This window comes from Terrapene carolina, unplaced genomic scaffold (genome assembly GCF_002925995.2).
Source record: "Terrapene carolina triunguis isolate 2854851 unplaced genomic scaffold, T_m_triunguis-2.0 Scaffold262, whole genome shotgun sequence".
Lineage (NCBI taxonomy): Eukaryota > Metazoa > Chordata > Testudines > Emydidae > Terrapene > Terrapene triunguis.
In genome coordinates this window covers 2844914-2859006 of record NW_020664613.1, presented here as the reverse complement: position 1 = coordinate 2859006, position 14093 = coordinate 2844914, and the positions used below count along the sequence as shown (strand labels likewise).

At 41.4% G+C, this 14093-nt stretch overlaps 1 protein-coding gene across 1 annotated transcript in view; it reads left to right on the top strand.

The window, feature by feature from the left end:
• The first annotated feature begins 387 nt into the window (after positions 1-387).
• The window catches only part of LYPLAL1 (lysophospholipase like 1), a 39923-nt gene continuing 26217 nt past the window's right edge, over positions 388-14093 (top strand). The window contains exons 1-2 of the mRNA XM_024216165.3: positions 388-552; positions 5663-5762. Of these exons, the coding sequence (XP_024071933.1) occupies positions 468-552; positions 5663-5762 (185 nt within the window). The 5' untranslated portion in view covers positions 388-467. The remainder of the gene's footprint in view (positions 553-5662; positions 5763-14093) is intronic.

The following is a 14093-nucleotide window of genomic DNA, read 5'->3' as shown; positions in this document are numbered from 1 at the left end:
GAAGTAGCTATCCTGGCTGGGATAGCAGTAAGGATGCTCAGTACCCACTGTCAGCTCTCCAGTTTTAGGGGTCAGGCTCATCCCAGATGGCCGGTGGTTTTTTCTGTACCAGGGAGATGGCTCCCCTGGAGGGTCCCACGGGCACTGGTGCCTATACAGCTGTAACTCAGATCAAATCTGGCACAGCCCTGCCTGGGCCACACTCGCCTTGGGGGGAGGGCTCTTTAGGGGAGCTCCTGGGACGCGCTATGAAGGGCAGAGCGGGCTCAGGCCTTCCACAGCTCACCCCCCTCCTGGCTCGCGCCTCACGTACCACCCGCAGCCTGGCGCGCGGCCGCCCCACCTCCACGCGAAGCCTCCAGCGAGCGACCTAAGCCAGCGGGGCGGAGACAGACAGCGAGCGAGCCGCGCCGGCGCGGGGCGGGAAGCGGTGCCCGCCCTGCGCTTGGCGCAGGGGAGCCGCGGCCATGGCGGCGCGTGCCGCGCTGCAGCGGAGCGTTGTGTCCCCGGCGGGCGGGCACCGCGCCTCGGTGATCCTGCTGCACGGCTCAGGTGCAGGCCTCCAGGCTTCATGTCCCCAGGCACTTGCAGGGGGCCGCTAGGCTGGGGCCAGCCCGGGGACCCTGCCCCACTCTGCAGGGATGGGGGATGGGGCGAGCCACGGGGGCCCTGCCCCAATCTGCAGGGAGGTGGGCCGCTGGGCTGGGGCGAGCCACGGGGGCCCTGCCCCACTCTGCAGGGTGGTGGGCCGCTGGGCTGGGGCGAGCCACGGGGGCCCTGCCCCAATCTGCAGGGTGGTGGCTGAGCTCGGGCCTTAGGGGTGTGTTGTCCAGTAGTGGTTAGTGCACAGGTATGGACCATCCTGAATTTAGGCTGGAGGCTCAGGGCTTTACAAGGCTGCCCAGAGGATTCAGGGGGCCTGGGGCAAAGCAATTTCGGGGGCCCCTTCCATAAAAAAAAGTTGCAATACTATAGAATACTATATTCTCGTGGGGGGCCCCTGTGGGGCCTGGGGCAAATTGCCCCACTTGCCCCCCCCCCCAGCGGCCCTGAGGCTTTACTGATGTGAGTGGCACCCCTACCTTTAATGAGATGACTCCTGTGAGTAAGGGCTCAAAATCACACCCTTGACCTCACTATGCCTCATTATTCTCCACCTGTAAAATGGCAATAGGGGCAGTAGAGGGACTCTGTCAGTTTGAAATCTAGACAATTTTTAAAACTGAGTTAAAATGAGTTTGAGGTTCTGTATCTGCTCCCAAATTCCCATGCTAGTTTTTGTGGTTTTACACCCACAATTTCCTCCCCTTTCAAAAATGGTTTTTTCTCTCCCCTGCTGCAGTCTGCACACAAATAACAGGGAAACGAAGGGTACAAATCTTGCAAATACTTAGGCCATGTCTAGACTAGGATAAAAGATGTGGTAGCTAACATCCTAACTGATGCATTTTAAAAGTCTAGTGTAGACAAGGTGGGATGTATTTTAATATATATACATAAAGCTGAGGCTTCTCCTCAGCTTTAACTTGACCAGTTCAACATGTGTTAAAGGCATGTGTTAGCAAATATAATATTTATCCTAGTCTAGACAAGGCCTTAGGTATATGGATAACTGAATTCATGCAGGGGATTACCTTCATAAGTAAAAAATTACTTATGTTCACAAAAAATTTACAGGATCGGAGTGACATTTTCAAAAGTGCCTAAATCAATGGGACTGGTGCTCCTGTATCATGTACAGGTCTGTCACATCTTACGCGCATTTAACATGCGCAATTTCAGCTTTACGCGGTCAGCAAAATCAAAAAAGAGAAAAATAACAATTTTAATACTGTACCTGTAGTGCGGGCAATTCTGCCCGCCATTACACTCAATGTAATTTTGACTATACGCGATTTTCGCTTTACGCTCTGACTGCGGAACGTAACCCCAGCGTAAGATGCGACAGACCTGTAAATGCTTTTGAAATCCCCAACCCAATTCTTACTTGACCACACAGGTGAAACGTTTAAACTAACTATATGAAAAAATGCTTTTTAATTGCACAGAGTGAACAAACTGAAAAAATATTTCCTCCATTATAAGTTATAGTCATTTTAGGTGTTGCTTGTAACAATGTTAGGTTAAAAAAAATAACATCAGGTAGAAGTGTAATCTTGAAATTGACTGTCTCTCTTTAATTAATTAAGTGTATGCGTGTTTGCTGTATTGAGGCTTTAGGAATTCATTCTGTTGTGTCTACAGGCATCTGTCAGTGCTTGAATTAGATCTCTTAAAGTTATTTTACTGATATATATGTATAAGCATGATGTTTATATTTGATTTGACAAAGTATTCATATGTTTATTTATTTTTATAATCCAGTTTGAATTTAGTTTATTAAACCAGGACTGTCAAAACTGTTTTGATTTCACAAAGCATACAAATGAAGGGGAGTTAATACAATATGCTCAGCTTCTCCTGTTAACTCTAATACTTTAATGCTGAAGGAAATAATTTCCTCTTATTTTGTAGAAGTGGGGGAAGATTATGGTTAGAAGTTGATTCCACAAGTGGTTTAAGTACTGTACAATTTTTCATTTTTGTTATAACTCTACTCATAATATTTACAATGGAGCTGTAAGGAAAAGTAAGAGTGCTCTTTTATCTGGTTTTATTTAACAGTTCTGCAGGGTGGGTTCCAAAGCAGGGGTAGCCAGTTATCTTAGTATGGGCTGGTATGTTACATTGATGCCCTCCGGACAGAGCAACAGCTGAGTGGCAATCCCATGCCACCAGTTAATTGTAATAAGAAGACGAGTTGACCCCAGATTGAATGGGAAGGTAGCGGAGAACTCCCCATGCAGTAAATCCAGTGTTAGCATCAAGCAATATAGTAGTTGAGCAAGAAAAGCAGTGGTCTGGAGTCAGGCCTTAAATCTGTAGTCATTTTGTAGACAGCTACTCACCTCTGTGTATGTGTCTGAGAGAGACATGGAGGGTTGGAGAAGTTTGGCCACTCATGGTTGAAAGGGAAATTAAAATTTGTATTTTTATTTTAAAAGGAAAAGGTAGCAGTCGGAACCACAGCTAGCTGATTTTAGCCGCAGGCTTTGAAATAGGTCCCTGAAACGGAATTGGTTGTGCATTATTCATTCTTCTTAGTACCGTTCAGAAGACAAGATAGTGTTAAAATAGTATGTAAAAATGTCTGAAGTCCAGCACTTTTTGATGTGTGCTTTTTACATAACAGAAATTAGTTGCATCCAAATGGGAGCCCTGGTAATTATGACATTGTTAGGGCGATGGAAGTTGGTATGTGAGGGTCAAAGTCTCTTAACTAATGAGCCTTCTGCAAGCTCTTCAAACAGACTAAGGGGTAGTCAACACTAGAAGCGCTACAGCCGCTGGTCTACACTAGAAGACGCTCTATGACGAGCTCTCCCGTCAGCATAATAAAACCATGTTCCTGAGAGGCAGTAGCTATGTTGGCGGGAGAAGCTCCCGCCAACGTAGCGCTGTCCACACCGGAGCTTAGGTCGGTGTAACTTAAGCTGCTCGGGGAAGAGGAGTTTATTCACACCCCTGACCAAAATAAGTTATACTGACATAAGTGGTAGTGTGTACAAGCCCTGGCTCCCAGCTTTATGCATGCTCCTGCTGACACTCAAAACTCATGAAATGTCAGTAAAGAAAGGGGAGATGTGATGATATCTCCTGTATCACAAAGAAAACATATAAAGATCTATGGCCCCAATCCTGCAAATGCTTATAAGCATGCACGCTTAATTTGATTTGCAGAATCAAGGCTTATGTTCTCTAATGAAGGAAAGATATTTGTAGGGAAAGGAATTTTATTTTCAGGCTTTTAAAAGTATTTTGTTAATAGTGTATCTTAGAAAACCCATATGTTCCAAATTTGACAGTTGAAAACTAGATTTGCTTCGATTCCAGCCTAACCTAGTCACATGATTAAAGTTACTCATGAGCATGTTTGCAGGAATAAATCCACAATGGGTTCCTAGTTATGTCTTTAATTTGTATATAGATTTTTTTTTTAAATGGCAAAGTCAAAATAAACACTGTACAATTTTTGGGCCCAATCCTGGAAAGACTTACTATTGAGGCTAGCACTTACTACTGTGAGTTATTTGTGATTTGACATAAATAGGGCTATTCATAGTACATTTTGTGCTTGGCAGTAAGCAGTGGCAAGACAGGGTCCTTTTGCCTTCCATTCATTAACTGAAGCATAATCCCAGTAGTATTTATTTACATTTTATTTTGTAAATAATGTCTCGGGGGCTTTCTTTGTTGAAACCTAAAGCAATAAAAAGCCTTTTCCACGTAAGGGCTTGTCTTCACTGCAACAGTTACCTTGAGTGAATACACTGGATATCTCACTCAGGTTAGCCTGGCTCCATTGAGAATGACTAGGGTGACCAGATGTCCCGATTTTATAGGGACAGTCCCGATTTTGGTTTTTTTTTCTTCTTATATAGGCTCCTGTTACCTCCCCACCCCCTGTCCTGATTTTTCACACTTGCTGTCTGGTCACCCAAGAATGACTATCCTGTGAAACAATACTTCAAGTGCACAGTGATTTGGATTAGTAGCACAGAGTGATTGGATTAGCCACTGATCAGTTTCTGTAACTCAAGATGCTGCTTCCCCATTGCTTTATTTGCTGGAGTGTCAGTACCACTAGAGCTTCAACCCACTTCCCTGACTGGTTAGCTAGCTCCAATTTAAAGAAACACTTAACTCAAGTTAGACATTTTTGTGTGTTTGGATGAGAGTTGGATAGGTTTGGGGCAAAACTCGAGTTATTCACTGAGAACACTGCAGAACATTTTAAAGGAGGAGAAAATGAATGTTTGTTTGATGTTTGTAAGGCACTTTGAAAACATTGAATCTGCAAGGATCCACACATGTGGACCTGCTTGTAGGATCACAGATTAAACTGTTGTTGGGTGTTGGCCGGAGCCACAAAATTCAGACCCTGATCTCAGCCAACTCTAAGAAAGGGACTGGTTTGGATTTAGGATTTTGATCAACCTGTCATAATTCTAGGAGCCAGATGTTTGGATCTAGGTTCATATTTTGAACTCCTTTTTACCAAGAGTTCAGGGGAATTTGGATCTTAGATTTTAGGTGAAGTCTATTTCTAATAAAAACATCACATTTAATTATTATTTTCAACTACATTTTGAGGACTGTTCATTTAAACCTTCGTAATTTAAAAAAAAATGAAAATAATAAAATGCATTTTTTTAAATGAGGACACCAACTGACAAGCTTTTGGGTTTGTTTTTTTACTTTGTATTTTCTTGCATTCCCCTGTGGGTTTTTTATCACTTTACTGTTAGTGGATAATTATCTAGGTTATAAGAAGGACACAGGATTTTTGTGGCCAATTGGGAAATCAATGGCAGTAGTGCTGTAGCAAAATGTTTATAAAAGCAATAGTATGTAGCCCCTTTAAGAGTGTGATCAGAGAGGCGTTGAGTACGTCCTGTTTTCAAAGAGGTTTGAGGGTTCTTAGTACTTTTAGAAGTTGCTGAGCAGCTTGCAGGATCGAGTTTGTAAATGAAGTGAATTTCAGGTATAAATATTTTTGGCATTGTATGGTGCTACCAATAAATACGTGGAATATCATTTCCTGTGTGTTTGTACTATGCAGGTGACACTGGCCCAGGAGTAAGAGCGTGGATCAAACAAGTTCTGAATCAGGATTTGGTTTTCCAGCATATAAAAGTAATTTATCCAACAGCTCCTGCCAGGTATTGTCCAATGCCTTTTACTATTAAGACTAAATTCCTCTAATCTTCTGACAAAATCATTGTTGTGAAAATATTCTTATACCTTTGGGTACAGGTAATGCTATGTTTTTGCAAATCTTTCTGTACTTTTTTTTTGGTGATACTTGGAGCTCAATAATGCTTTGCAACCAGAGGACCCTATTTTTAAATGCATGAGATTTTATGTAGGACACGCTCTTCTAATTCACATTAAAGCCCTGTCTGCATTACAATTGAATTATTCACAAGAATAATATAGATAGGGATTTTTCTCTGATAGGCTGTAACCATGTTTTATTAAATCATACTGTAGACTATCTCCATACCTATAATTGTTCCCATAAATCTATTACCAAAATTAACCAAACACTTCGCTCTACATAATATCACACTTTGGTTCTGACGAACAATAGTCCTGTGTGACTGGTAGGAGAATTTGCCTTGTAGTAAATATATAGTTAGGAGCAATGAAAGGATCATCTTCAGCTATTGGTGACAGCCCTGGAAATTAAAACATTTGAATCACAAGGTTGCTTTGGTTTTTAATTTAGAATAATTGGGCACAGAATCAATAAAAATTGAGTCCAGCTTCCTCATCACAGGTGACCGCATTTGCAAGACCCATTATTATTTGTTTAGTCATAGTAAAGTGCCACAATGTGCTTAGTGGTGTATATATACAGGAAATAGAGGGAGCTAATGATATTTGCCCTGAGGAGCTTACAAGCCAGGACCAGCATTTTCAGACTTGACTGCCTAAAGCTAGGTACTTAAATCCATATTTAATTATCCAAATAAATGGCTTGATTTTCAGAGATAAGCCAAACGCCTCTGAAAAATCAGGCCACTTATTTGAGTGTCTGATGACCTGATTCAGGAAAGCACTTCCATTGAAGTCAGTGAGACTGAAGCATATGTGTAAGTGTTTTTTTTGAGTCTGGGCCTAAATATGGATTCAGGTATGAATTTTAGGTACCAATGTTTGAAAGCTTTTGTCCTAAATATGTATATGGGGTGGGGTTGGTGACATCTCATGTAGGCTTTCAAGGACCAGAAGTTTGAGAGAGTTTTCATTGAATTGGTTCAGGTGATACAAAAACAAGTAATGATGATAATAATAATAATAATTTGTATTATGGTAACACCTCCTAAGAACGCTAATCATGGGTCAGTATCCCATTGTGCTAGGTTCTGTACAAACACAGGACAAAAAGACAGTCAAGATTTTGTTTGGCTCATCACATATCTATATAGAAACAGTCCTTGACCCAAGGAGTTTACAGTCTAGTTGTTATGCATGCAACATAACTGACTCATTGTACATGGATGAGAGCAACTCAGGGTTGTGGAGAAAACTTGCACAGGCCATTGCTGAAAATCTTTGTGGAAGAAGTGTGTTTTGTGGAGGGATTTAAGGGAGGTAGTTCAATAGGTCAGCTCCACTATGTGCATAATTTTATTCAAACAACATACTGCTCCCTTGACAGCTATGCTAAGTGTGCAGCTAGTGTTATCCATGGGGCCCAAAAGGCTCCATCCTCTGCATGAATATTGGCAGTAGATGCAGGTTTGCTAGAATTAACTTCTGTAATGTTCCTCCTTCAGCCTTCCTGTGTGTGTCCTATGTGGGCAAAATGCCTCAGGCCACATCTATTTGGCAACTAAAGTTCCACTTTCCCATTCCAGCATGTCCAAAGCCACAATCTTGACCTATTATTTTATTTTTGTAGATAACTACAGCTATAGGCAACATTATACATGATTAAATCAGTACATGTTATGATTTTTTTACTTGCACATAGATTGTAAGGTATCAATAAAGATGACATGTAAAGAAAGATTCTAGATTGTAATGTAAAAGGTATGAATAAATAGTTGCCCTGTTTCAGTCAAGTTTACTCTCATTCTTTTCCAAAGCAAACTGAGGTCAAGCATGATTTGATTCAACTTTGCAGCTTTTAGCATGATTTTTCCATCTTGTTCTCCTTGTGTGAAAGGGATATATCCAAAGAAAAATACCTGTAGTGCGTTTGTCTTTGATTGGTAACTGAGAAGTACATTATAGAATATTGCTTTACAGCCCCCTTGTTCCTGTTAAGCACCATTAACTGACACAGTGAAATAAAACAGATGCACTTAAGTACAGTAATGCTTGCCACTGTTTGGAGCTATATACAAACAAAGGAAGTTTGTAAAAGTATGCTTTACTGGTTGCAATGTAAATAACAAAAACCTATATTGGCCAAGCAAAAGTTATTTTGGTGTTTAAATCTAATGCATCTTATACACTTTGTAAAGTCTGTAATGGCTTTTCTTCCCTCTTTCCATAGAAAAGAAAAATCAAGGCCAAAAATATCAAATTGGAGTGACAAATGTTAGGCTCCTCCATCCATATTTAGGAACCTAAATATATGGCCTGATTTTTTTTTTTCCGTGGTACTGAGCATCAGTTAAGGTTTTCAGTACCTCTGAAAATCAGGCCTTACATTACCCAATAGTACGTGTCCAAGTATACTAAGGCCCTGATACTGTGGTTGATAACCTATGAGGGGATGGTTGTGTCTGAGTGGAGCTCTGTTGACATCCATGTAGTTCTGTGCAGGTTAGCAGTCCACAGTTGTGCATCAGAGCATAACGCTTATCGGCAGTTTTGACCCTAACGATTAAAAGCAAAAAGAAGCTTCGGAAGTTAGGCATGCCTATAAATGTTGCCTGAATTTTTTTAAGGGACCTGACAAGGAGTAGAACTTGTGTAATTATATCATGCTGTCATGGAATTTTTTTTTATTTGTTTTATTCCAGCACTGAAATAATTGTTTTTTCCCCTCTTATTTTCTATAGGAGATACTGGGGCTTAACTTACCCCTATCACCCTTAACTCTAACTATCATAGACCGAGCTCCTTTGGAGCAACCAAAGAACATACTCCAGAATAAAATCCTAAAAACATATTCATCCTGCATGATTAGCTTTTAAAATATAAAATGATTTAGTGTTGATTGAGGAATGATACAAGGCAAACTCAACTCCTGAGGGAATTCTGCACCAAAAAATTAAAAATTACGCGCAAAACATTTTAAAATTCTGAAAAATCTGTGTATTTTATTTGTTAAAATAACACAATATAATCACACCATTTTCAATTGTTTGTTGACAAGTATTTTGAAATAAATTACCAAAATAATTGAAGATGGTGTGATTACATTGTTGTTGTGTTACTGTGTTATTTTGCAGAACTTTGCAGAATTTTAAAATTTTTAATTTTTTGGCACAGAATTCTCTCAAGAATACCAGGGTTCTGTGTGGCACAGTCTGGGTGCGGGCAGCTTGTGGGGGGGGGTCTGGGTACGGGGAGGAATCTGGATGCACAGGGGCTCAGTGCGGAGTACTAGGTGCAGGAGGAATGGGACTCTGCAGGAGAGTCCAAGTGAAGGTGGTTAGGGCTCGGGGGGGAGGGGGGAGGCTGGGGGAGTGGGACTTGGTGGGGGGGTCAGGTGCAGCTGGTTGGGGTTCAGTGGGGTGGGGGTCTGGGTGTGGGGGCTCCTGATGCAGGGGATGAGGCTCAGCAGAGTGGGGGCTTGGTGGGGGGGGTTCTGGGTGCGGTGGGCTCCTGATGCGGGGGGTGAGGCTCAGCGGGGTGGGAGTTCGGTGGGTGGGTTCTGGGTGCACAGATGGGGGGGAGGAATCACTGTACAGGGAACTGCTTCCTCTGTCTGCCCAACCCCTGTGCATCCAGCCCCCCACTGAGCCTCCACACACACACACACACACAGTGCAGAGCTCCTGCAGCCAGGGGAAGTTTCTGGGTGTTGATCTAACCCAGCACCTGCAGCTCTGTGCAGGGAAGGGAAGGGGGAGGCATCCCCAGACCTCCCTGCCCCCAGTGATTTACCTCTCTCGCAGCTGCCCAAACAGACATGTCTGAGCTGCCGGGGAGGGGTGAATGAGCACTGATGCAGCTTCTCTTTGCTTCCCCACAGAAACCATTTTCTGCGGAAAGTAAAGAGAATCTGCGGGGGGGAGGCAATTTTCTGCTGCGCAGCAGTGGCATAGAATTCCCCCAAGAGTAAAACTCTTCAGGGAAAAGCCTTATATAATAGGGATGAAATCAATAAGATGCTAAATAAATTATTTCAGTTTTTATAATTGTTTTTAGCCAGTCTGTAGAAGGGATATAATTCTGTTATTCTATAGAAGGTTTAAAAATCCCAGAGAAAGATTATCATTTTTTTTTTATTACACTCTTCTGTAATGGAAGCTGACTGCCTTCAAATATCTGAGTTGCCTGCTTTAAAAAAAAAAAAAAAAAGTCTGTATAATATGGCTGGCTCTCAGTTGCTAAAAACAAAGTATAATTTTAAAAATTGTTTTACTTTAAAATATATATACATATATGGAAATAATTCTGGTATAAGGAATTAGATTAACCACCCTGGAGACTGAAGGCCTTCTATCCCCTGAACAGGTATAACATGGACAGCAACTTCCTTGTACATCCTTACCAATGTGTCTTCTGGGGTATTTCATTTGAGGTGCTGAGGGCCTCAACTGCTTTCTGGCTTCAGGTGTCGATAGACATGTTGATATCAGAAGATGATTAAATATAGAAGTAATTTGAATGAAGAAGTTGACTGAAGACACCAGTTGAGGGCACTGAGCACCTTGCAGGATTTGGCCCTCATTCCTTGATGTATCTGTTGTGACTACCAACATGGCTGCCAATTAGTGCCATGTTGGATTTTTTAATTGGTCACTTGTCCTTTAAAAAGTGGGAATGTACTACCAAACAGTCATCCAATGATAGCTTCAGTCATTACTGATGTGGCGCTAGATTTTTTTGTTTGTCATCAGTCGTCGGAGCCATGCAGTGCCTCATTTTAATGTTCTTTTAAAAAACAAAACAAACCCTTCCAATGACAAGTACTTCAGCCACGTTCCTGTTTAGCTTTTGTTCTTGACATTAAATTGCACCAAATTTTATAAAGGCAGTACAATAGCTGCCAGGTCCCAGAGTAAGCTACTTAGTCCATGGTTAGTCTAAGACTTCAGTCTGTTCTTGCATTTTTCTTTTTCAAAAGATGAATATATTTTTATATATGTAGATCTAAAACTACTTTCTAACATACTAACAAATGCTCTGATATAGAGAGAATGTGGGCCCCTGTTTATTAAGGTGAAAGAAATACATGCATTTATAAAACCCTAATTTAATAAAATAAGAAATGGATAATTTTGTAATGGCTGTGAAGAACTGTGTGTGGGGGGGAAGATTAATGGGATGGATTCTAAAAGGTACAAACATGTAGCTGAGGCCAAATCATTTTACAAGTTTCTGTTTTTAGTTTTCCCTTTTCCTAGAAGCTTTTTGTTTTATCTCTGTATAAGCTTAAAATATGGAAAAAGATGATCGTTTTCTTTTAATGGATCATTCAGTTAACTTCTTTTTTAGCGTTCTTCCAACATTGATGTCTCTGTAGCCAGATTTAAATTGTTAAACACAGTTGAATTAGGATCCCCCCCCCCAATAATGTTGATGCACATGCTTTAATTAAAAACCAAGGGTTTAAATTGTAGCCCTAGTAGCTGATGCAATACTTAAAGCCACGTCTGCACTCACAGTTTTAAAGGAAAAGGGTTTCCTTTTTTTTCTTCGTTATTTGGGTCAGCATGACTGCAGCTTTAAATACTGTTTCAGCTGCTACTACTGTGACTTAAACATTCAGTTTCTATTGAATATCTAAATCAGGGGAACTGAATACCACCCAGTTTAGGCTTTTTTTTTTTTTTTAAATAGAAAGTGATAGTTTAAATTGGCATTGCAGCAGCTAACGTGGTAAAGTTAAAACTATTGAGGCTTCACTTGTTTTAATAAATATACTTTACCTTTATAATTCTCTTGAAAAATCTAGGTCAAAGATTCTTTGCGCTGTCTCGCATTCCCTTCTGACAGTCTTTCCCGTTGTAAGTCAGAAAGTAAACTATAAATACACAATTTGGACTATTTTGTGGATCTTTTTGACATCCACTAGCATATCTTCCCATGGCCAACAGATCGCTCTGCATAGTTTGAGTGTTACACATTTTGCAAAATATCCCGTCCTTCCTCTGTTGGAAGTATATGGCTGCTAAAGGCTGTTCAATGCTGCGGGCTAGCCTTCCAGCCTTTCACCTGGGTTCAAATCTTCACTTTGCTTATGAGTGGAGGTGAGTTTCATTTCATACTAGTCCCCATTTGGCCACATCACAAAACCCCCAGACAGTTTGGCACCATTCAGCTACATTGGCAGCAGTCTCTGCTCGTGAGAAGCCTAGGATTGGAAAAGCAGCAGGAGTATTGTAGGTCAAGATTGAGATGGATTGGCAGAGCTGTATGGGGTAGCATGCACCGTGCCTATCCGTACTATGTTTGGCTCAAGCAAATGTTATGAATCCCTCAGTTTCATGAGCCCTAACCTCATTCATAAATTTAAAACAAAGGAGCCTTGTAGAAGTGGGATTTGATGGACGCATAGATGGATTTCAGATATTGTCAAGCTGTTTCTCTTTATTCTGACCACATAGATATCAAGACCTATCTTGGAATTTACATTATACCACTATTCTGCAGCATGGAGAAAGCATATTTTTGCAAATTGAATGTCTTTTCATTTCATTTCTCATGTATCCTTTGCTGTTTATGTGCTGCAAGTACGTGAACAGTTTAACATTCAGGATAACATACCCATATGAAATACATGCATACAGTGAATGCATCTTTGCCCAGCAGGTACCTTGAGGGAGGAAAAGCCGTGTATAATAATGGTTCTGTCTCAGGTTCCTTGTTCCTTCATCTATACTCTAGTGGCATTCTTCCTCCCATTTCTCTTCATTTCAACTTTTTCCTAGTGCAGGGGAAAACCTGTTATCTCCACCTTGGGAATGGGTAAGAATTCTGCTGTTGCAGCATTATTCATGTTGTTTCCCAGCAGTTATGCGGGTTTGAGATGTATGTTACATTATTTATTTTAAAGCATTCATTATGTTTTTCTCATTGTAAATATTAGGTTCTTTCATTGTGATTAGCCTGTTGAGCCCCTATGTCATCTGCCGATCCCTTCTACCTTGTTTGCCACCAGTTCTGGAAAGCTGCCATTCTGAACTTCAGAGCCTGGCTTAGAAGTACCTTCCAGTGCTCCAAATAGAGTTTCTGGTATGTCCCTGGCCATATTCATTCAGCAAACTGACAGTAGGTCTACAGTCACCAATAGCAGGACACTTGGGAAGAGGTGGTCTCTGAGAAGGCCATTTGAACTCAGATAGTAAATACTACAGTTGTGTAGAAATTTTTAAAATTGATGTGCTTTGCAGATCAAAACATCCAAAACAATAAAATAATACTATGGTATAAAACTCGCTGGGCAGAATAGTGCTCTGGTGCAGTGATATAAATCCCGAGTAACTCCAGTGTAGCATCCTATAGACTTAATCTGTTTTTCCACTACCTCTAAAAGATGCTACAATGGAGTTATTTGGGATTTAAATTGCTGCAGATATTTAAAAGCAGATATTGGCCCACTAATTCCCTCCAAACCACATAACTCTTGCCATTAGGAATTTTTGGCCTCGCTCCACTTACCAGTAAATATTTAAAGGTTAATTCACCACTTTGCAGAGGGTCTGTACGAGGTCTGTGCAGCACCACTTAAAGTCCCACTTACGTTTTATTTTAAGATATGAATGAGACTTAAGTGGTACATAGGTCTGTGTTTATAGAATCATAGCAATGTAGGGCTGGAAGGGTCCTTGAGAGGTCATCTGGTCCATCCCCTTGGAAAGACTAAGGCTACATCTACACTACAGGGGGGAGTCGATTTAAGATACGCAAATTCAGCTACGTGAATAGCGTAGCTGAATTCGACGTATCACAGCCGACTTACCCCGTTGTGAGGACGGCGGCAAAATCGACTTCTGCGGCTTTTTGTCGGCGGCGCTTACTACCACCTCCCCTGGTGGAGTTAGAGCGCCGATTCGGGGATTGATTATCGCGTCCCGACGGGACGCGATAAATCGATCCCCGAGAGGTCGATTTCTACCCGCCGATTCAGGCGGGTAGTATAGACCAGACCTAAGTATATCTAGACCATCCCTGACAGGTGTTTGTCAGACCTGTTCTTAAAAGCTTCCACTGACGAGGATTCCACAACCTCCGTTGGAAGCCTATCCTTATAAGCAAAAAGTTTTTCCTCATATTTAACCTAAATCTCCCTTGCTGCCAATTAAGCTGATTACTTCTTGTCCTACTTCCAGGGGATGTGGAGAACAGTCTCTGTCCTC